The sequence below is a fragment of the Poecilia reticulata genome, linkage group LG8 (assembly GCF_000633615.1).
Source record: "Poecilia reticulata strain Guanapo linkage group LG8, Guppy_female_1.0+MT, whole genome shotgun sequence".
NCBI lineage: Eukaryota > Metazoa > Chordata > Actinopteri > Cyprinodontiformes > Poeciliidae > Poecilia > Poecilia reticulata.
The window spans coordinates 21,893,444-21,900,493 of record NC_024338.1 but is presented as its reverse complement, the minus strand read 5'-3'; the positions used below and the strand labels follow the sequence as shown (position 1 = coordinate 21,900,493).

Genomic DNA, 7,050 nt, shown 5'->3' with positions numbered 1-7,050 from the left:
AGTTTTGTTTTTTTTATACTGCAAGACCTTTAAGAAATTGTCTAAATTCTGTAGTGGTCCTAAAGCGCCCCCTCTGGTTGTTTACTAGTAAAGCATCAGTTCAGGTTGTGAGGGGTTTTCGTACAGCTCTGCTGCTGGTTTGTGTCACTGTGTCCCGTCTGGCACAGTAATACACAGCAGAGTCTTCAGGCTGCATATTCTGTCCATTTAGAGTCACTGTGTTACTATTGGTGTCTACATCGATACTGAACTTGTTCTTCAGTGACTCTTTGTAGTTTTCATTTCCATAACTATCATTGTCCCCAATCCACTCCAGTCCTTTCCCAGCAGCCTGTCTGATAAAAGCTGTCCAGTAGGTGCTGATAGAATAAGAGACCTGACAGCTGATGGTCAGACGTTGACCTGGCTGCACAGTCACAGAGTCTGGTTGTGTCAGCTGTTCACAGTTCACACCTGTGGAATACAGACGAACATGTTAGAAATCAGAAAACAATTTACTGTTCTGATCACTGATCAATATGATGAGATATTGACAATATGTATCTGATCATATTTTCAGTGGTTCTGCATTAATGAGACTCACAGGATGCAGCAAACAGCAGCAGCAGCAGAGCTACAGAGAACATGTTGGTGTTGAAGATGATCTGATGGGAGTTTCTCTTCTTCTGCTCCTGACAGCATCAGATCACCTCCTTAAAACCGAATGTTCTCATTTGCATAATTAACAAAACAGCAAAATAGTCCAGTATAATCTTTCAACCAGCATTAAGGATTGATAAATTAATCAAGTTTTAAAATAAATATGTCTTATACAATATACTGAGCATCTAGTGGTGAACATAGCTTCTGTACTTGGAATTGTTTTAATCAGTTCTTCTCTGGCATTTAATATACAAAAATGTCTAATTTACTGTTTCAAAATACAGCTTTATGTTACTCATTTGAGAGCTGTTCATTACTGTAGCAGTGTCTTCACAGGTCTGCAGACAGACAGCTGTAGCTGATCAAGAATGCTACTGCTTATGTTTTCACTAACACTAAGAAAATATAGCCCATTACCCATTACCCTGGTCCTTATATTAGTCCCCTGTACCTCAGAGAATAGACCTTAAAATGCTTTTGTATTTTAGTTAAACTTGGATATTCTGATCTTGGAGCGCCTCCTCTGGTGGTGTCATTTTACATGTGTTCAGGCTCGAAGAGTTACTGAGTAATAGAGAATATGTTGGTGCTGAAGGTGATCTAATGATCAGATCAACTCTCTTAACCTAAATGTTTAGATTTGCATAACCAAAAAAAAAAAAAAAAAACCTCCCTCAGCTTATCATTTATCTCTTCCATCACCATAAAGTAGCATTGAAGTCAATTATAGTTTTAGCGACATTTATTCTTAGTATTTGAAAAAAAAAAGGATAGAAACATTTCAAGATTTTTAATTCAAGCTGTGTTTTTCCCCCATTACAATCCTATTTCAGGTTTCCTAAGGTGGTGTGGGAATTCCTCAAGTTATTTTGACAGTCAAGCATCTGCTGATGGTTTATGGCGATGTTACACTCTGTCTGACAGCAGCAACTTTAGTCTGTCCAGTCAGTCACTGGAAGGTTCTGATCCAAAGCTGGTATGGTTCTTTAGTGAATATCTGTGATCTAAGCTTAAAACAAGAGTGTGATCCCAGTGCACTGGATTTTCATTGCATACTTTCAGATCTAAACTAACTATTAAGTAAATAGGATTAAGATAAGGGGTGTCAAACTCAATTTCACCGAGGGCCACTTCAGCATATTGGCCACCCTCAACGGGCCACATTGACGGTACAAATCAGGAGTTCCCAGATGCAGTCCTCCAGACTGCAACTTTTAGATGCATCCCTGCTAAAACACACCCCATACAAAAGGTTGACTTCCCTCATTAGCAGCAACTCATTTCGGTAGTCGGTAAAACTAGACTTGGGCAGCCCTAGCATAAATGTATGAATTTACGATGTTAAAACAACACCTCATATTGTTAAATAACGCTTTGGAGCGTCTGGTTAGGAAGCACATTCAAAACCTTTGGTTGAAATTCAAGTCTCCGTTACAGACCAGAGAAAACTAAAGAGAATGCAACGTTGTGTTAATCCATTTGAGGAGCCGGAAGTTTATCTTGAGGAAATAAATGACGACGCAGAAGTTAATTAGACTGTAACATGCGCAGTCCGCTGCTCAACCACTGCGGACGCGGCTACGCCGCTGCGAAGAATTAAAAACCGCTGGAAGTAACTCATCCAGCGGATTTAACAAATGGAGCCTTCTTGGTGCACATTACCCAGGAGAGCGGAGTTCTGGAGGAGCGCTGCAGACGTAACATCTGTCCGTTTCGGAGAAGCAAAACCACGCAAAACAACAACAAAAAATCCTGGTAAAAGCCCACACCGGACCGCGCAGGGTAAAACACTCAGAGTTCAGCTGATCTGTTTGGATCAGACAAATCCAACTGACTGATGAATTAGCGCAGATTTTTCTGCAGATGGGAACCAGGAGGAAGTGCGTTCAGACCCCAGCGGGTGAAGTAATGGTAATTTAAGTGAAGTCGCTTAATTTAATTTATTAAAAGTTATTGAGGCCACAGTTAGTGGTTTTTGTCACTACGGAGAAAAATGTATACATTTATCTGCTTAATTTTTGATGGGATCTGGATTCACGGCGAATATTAGCTAAACCGCATAAAATGCGGCTAAATAGCCGATGTTAATACAGCCCTGACACCAACTCACACACATCTTCATTCACAGTCTTACTTGTAAATCGATTTTTCTTTTCTTAGACAGTTTTATGTTAGCTTGTCGATGTCTCAGTTTTATTCGCTGGKAAAATCAATAAGCAGCTTGAGGTGACTCTGCTGCTCTCTAGTGGCGGGAAGCCGCAATGTTGGCTGGTAACAGTCGGAATGCATTATAGGAGATGTAGTTTGTAGTCAATTCGTGCTCAGAACCTATTTTAAGTCAATCATAGGCCTATAAAACGCTGGGGGGGGGGTCGTATAAAATGTCATGGCCTTGAGTTTGACACATGTGATTTAGATCAAACTCTTACTTTTCATAAATGTAATTACTGAACAGGTGGAATATTTTTTTCCTGCAACAAAAAACAGCAGCTTTGAAATATTTTGTGACTTTAAATGTAATGTAGTTTAAAAATATTGTTTTAGGTACTTTATTTGTAGTTTCATCTGCTTTTGTCTGTGTGTGTTGGTGTCTCTGATCCTCTTCTGCCCCCTTCAGGCTGTCATAAAAATGTATTTTATGTAGTTTTTGTACAGCCTCTGTGTTCACTTCAACCACTGTGCTCTACAGCACAGTAATACACAGCAGAGTCCTCTGGCTTCAGATTGGATAGTCTCAGATGGGTCATGCTGTTACTGTCTTCTCTGCTGATTTCAATTCGTCCTCTCACACTGCTGGCATAGATGTTGCTGCTTTGGCTGGAGTATCCATATCCTATCCATTCCAGGCCTTTTCCTGCAGGTTGTCTGATCCAGGCCATAACATAGTCAGTAAATGTGAAGCCAGATCCTCTGCAAGACAAACTCAGAGTCTCTCCAGGTTTTTTAACCACTGAACTGGAAGGAATGGACTCCATCCTCTGACCTGTACAACCTGGTTATATGGAAATACAGGAACCATCGATGAGGATTACAAATATACTGACATTTAGTCAGTAATGTGATATGAAACAAATGGAAGCAGAAGAACTTACAGCACAGAGAGTGAATAAGAAGGAGGACAGTGAGAGTGTTCATCATCTTGAGGCTGCAGACACAAATGACAAACCAGTCAGCAGGACTGAAATACACAGCAGAGATCAGAGATTTGCATTAGTATAAAGAAGGAGGGACTTATGGTCCTTTTCCTTTACTCTGCTCTACTCAGTTACAAGGGATTTTCACCAGTGAGCAAGTAACAGTCTTTATTTTAGATTCCTCTTTCCTGAGTTTCCAAGTGGGCCAAATTGGGCTTAAAACAATGTCAGAAAACTGTTTGTCACTGATTGGTTAGTGGGACGAGTCACTGGTTGCTTCCAACAATCTCCTGTACTTCTGTAGTGTTTTGTTTTGCTGCCCAAAGCCTTTTCTACCGCTCTTCTTTTTTGAGTCAGAGAAAAAGCCACTGACTGACCTGAATGTTCAACATAGTGTCTATTTCCATACAATTTTTTTTGTCACGTTACAGATCACGGCCCACATGATTTGATACACAGCACCTGTTTGTGAACAGCTGTTTGACTATTGAACATGTTTACTTGATTCCATGACATAATGTCTGTGCTTTGCTGTGTTGCACTGAATCACATGAAAACTCATCAAACAGTTTTTTTGCTCTAAATTCACAGAATTAAAATGAACTGGGACAGAGGAGAAAATCATGTTGGATCAGGTTTTCAGGTTTCTGTTCTCTCATCTGTATATGAGTGTCTCCTTTCTGGCTCTTAATCATTAGTACTTCTGCTCAAGCGCCAAAAGGTTTTCTTACAGCTTTTTCTGTCATTGAGACTAGCAGGATCCTGCAGCCAGAACCAGAGGCAGTGGAACAGAAAACATGTTGGTGTACAAAGTCATCTGATTGGAGATTATTTTCATCTATAGCTGTCAGCATCAGATCAACTCCATCAATCTGAATGACTTGATTTTCACAAATAAATCAATGCCTCAGTTTTTCATCACATGCTGTCAGATCTAAGCTAACCAAGTAAATTTGATATGAAATGTTCACTTTCCATAAATCTAATTACTGAAGATTTTTTTTTCTGCAAGAGAAAATAGCAGCTTTCAAACATTAAATTGAAAACATCACATTAAAAGTTGAATGAAGAATAAAAATCAGTATCAAGTTTTATAAAAACTTGACAAGTCCTATCTAACACAGAGTTGTCTAAACTTAGATTTATGTAACTTAGCTGATTTCAAAAAGTTCTTAGTAGTGTTTTATCATTTTAGACAAACTTTAAGCATCAAGATGCTTTCAGTGTTGGATAAATTAAAATCTATTTGAACAACTATCATTAGATATACAATTTAAATGCAAAACCTAACTGACTGTAATGTTAATATTATCTGTGGTCCTAAAGCGCCCCCTCTGGTTGTTTACTAGTAATCTATCAGTTCAGGCTGAGAGGGGTTTTCGTACAGCTCTGCTGCTGGTTTTCAACACTGTGGAGCTCTGGCACAGTAATACACAGCAGAGTCTTCAGGCTGCATATTCTGTCCATTTAGAGTCACTGTGTTGCTGTTGGTGTCTACATCGATACTGAACTTGTTCTTCAGTGACTCTTTGAAGTGTAAATTTCCATGCTTATCATTCACGCCAATCCACTCCAGTCCTTTCCCTGCAGCCTGTCTGATAAAAGCTGTCCAGTAGCTCAGGTCATAAGAGACCTGACATCTGATGGTCAGGCTTTGACCTGGCTGCACAGTTAATGCGGCTGGTTGTGTCAGCTGTTCACACTTCACATCTAAAAAGATTAAATAGATGTATCAATTTAACACAGAGCAAATAGTCTAAATAATTTAAACTCGGCTATTCAGTGAGACTCACAGGATGCAGCAGCCACCAGCAGCAGCAGAGTTACAGAGAACATGATGGTGTTGGACATGATCTGATGGGAGTTTCTCTTCTTCTGCAGCTGACAGCATCACATCAAGTCTATAAAACCTGAATTTGCATGACTAAGCGGCCAATCAGAGCATTAAAATGGACGTCACATCACGTACTTGATCTTTTGTCCGAGCTGCTGGAGGTTACGAGTTTGCATACTGCCTCTTTGTATTTTTGACAACATATTGCAAGAGGTTTTATCTTTTTTATCTTTTTTAACCAGTATCGAGAAACAATACTTCTGAATTAACAATGTCTGTGCTAAATTATTATTTTCCATCTGTTGAGTGCAATGTGTTTACATTCATTTGGGTAGAAAATTTATATTACCATATGGTGGATGTATAATAGTTTACAGAATGAAGTACAGATTCTGTAGATGTAAAACTAAGAACTATTTTTTTTTCTTTTAATGCAACAAAAATTTTGCAAGATTTTCCACCTGTTCTCTACATCGTCTCCATATTTACTGTGTATCTGAGTTGGTTCAATGTTTTTATAGTTCAGTCTTGCAAGTGGTGCTGGTGTAAGTCTACAGAAGCAATGAAGACTTTTTGGAGTTTAAAAAGTAAGAAGTTGAAAAATAAAACTCTAATGAACTGCTAATTTTATGGGTTATTTAGTAATTTGAATAAATCACATTTCTCTGCTCACTACTGACTTACTAAATAAATGTTAACCAAATCTACAAGTTATGAGGTTTTTATAATAATGTGTAGGTGCTGATTGAGACCCTATAGAGTTTTATCTGGGGTCCCATTCCAGTTAAGTGGGTTCATGACATACTTAACTGGGGTGATTATGATTAAATTGTATTATGATGAAACAAGTGTGTGATCCCAGCACAATGGATTTTCATTGCATGTTTTCAAACCAACATATTCACTCGTAAACAAGTTTTTTTGATCAAATTCTCATTTAGCATAATTATGATTACTGTAAGGTTGGAACGTGTTTTATCCTGTGACAGAATAAAACTCCATGCCTTCTGGTATAAAAGGTAATGCCACAAGGTATTAGAAGTATAATTTCATCTGCATTTGTCTGTGTGTGTTGGCATCTCTGATCCCCTTCTGCCCCCTTCAGGCTGTTATAAAAATGCATTTCATGTAGTTTTTGTACAGCCTCTGTGCTCATTTAACCACTGTGGTTGTGCAGCACAGTAATACACAGCAGAGTCCTCTGGCCTCAGGCTGGATAATGTCAAATGCGTAATGCTGTTACTGCTGTCTTTTCTGATTTCAATACGTCCGCTAAGACTACTGGCATAGTCGTTACTGCTGGGATTGTTGAACCCGCTTCCTATCCATTCCAGGCCTTTTCCTGCAGGTTGTCTGATCCAGGCCATAGCATAGCTGGTGAATGTGAAGCCAGATCCTCTGCAGGACAAACTCAGAGTCTCTCCAGGATTTTTAACCACT

At 39.1% G+C, this 7,050-nt stretch overlaps 3 gene segments (V, D, J or C); all 3 read right to left on the bottom strand.

The window, feature by feature from the left end:
* Positions 1–100: 100 nt before the first annotated feature.
* On the bottom strand, positions 101–626 carry LOC103469175 (Ig heavy chain V region 23-like). The segment is given in 2 exon segments: positions 101–453; positions 584–626. Coding segments are annotated over 2 exon segments (396 nt in total).
* A 2,685-nt stretch (positions 627–3,311) lies between these two features.
* Positions 3,312–3,626, bottom strand: LOC103469174 (Ig heavy chain V region 3-like). The segment is given in 1 exon segment: positions 3,312–3,626. A coding segment is annotated over 1 exon segment (306 nt).
* A 1,552-nt stretch (positions 3,627–5,178) lies between these two features.
* LOC103469173 (Ig heavy chain V region TEPC 1017-like) lies at positions 5,179–5,612 on the bottom strand. The segment is given in 2 exon segments: positions 5,179–5,486; positions 5,570–5,612. Coding segments are annotated over 2 exon segments (351 nt in total).
* Between the last annotated feature and the right edge of the window lie 1,438 nt (positions 5,613–7,050).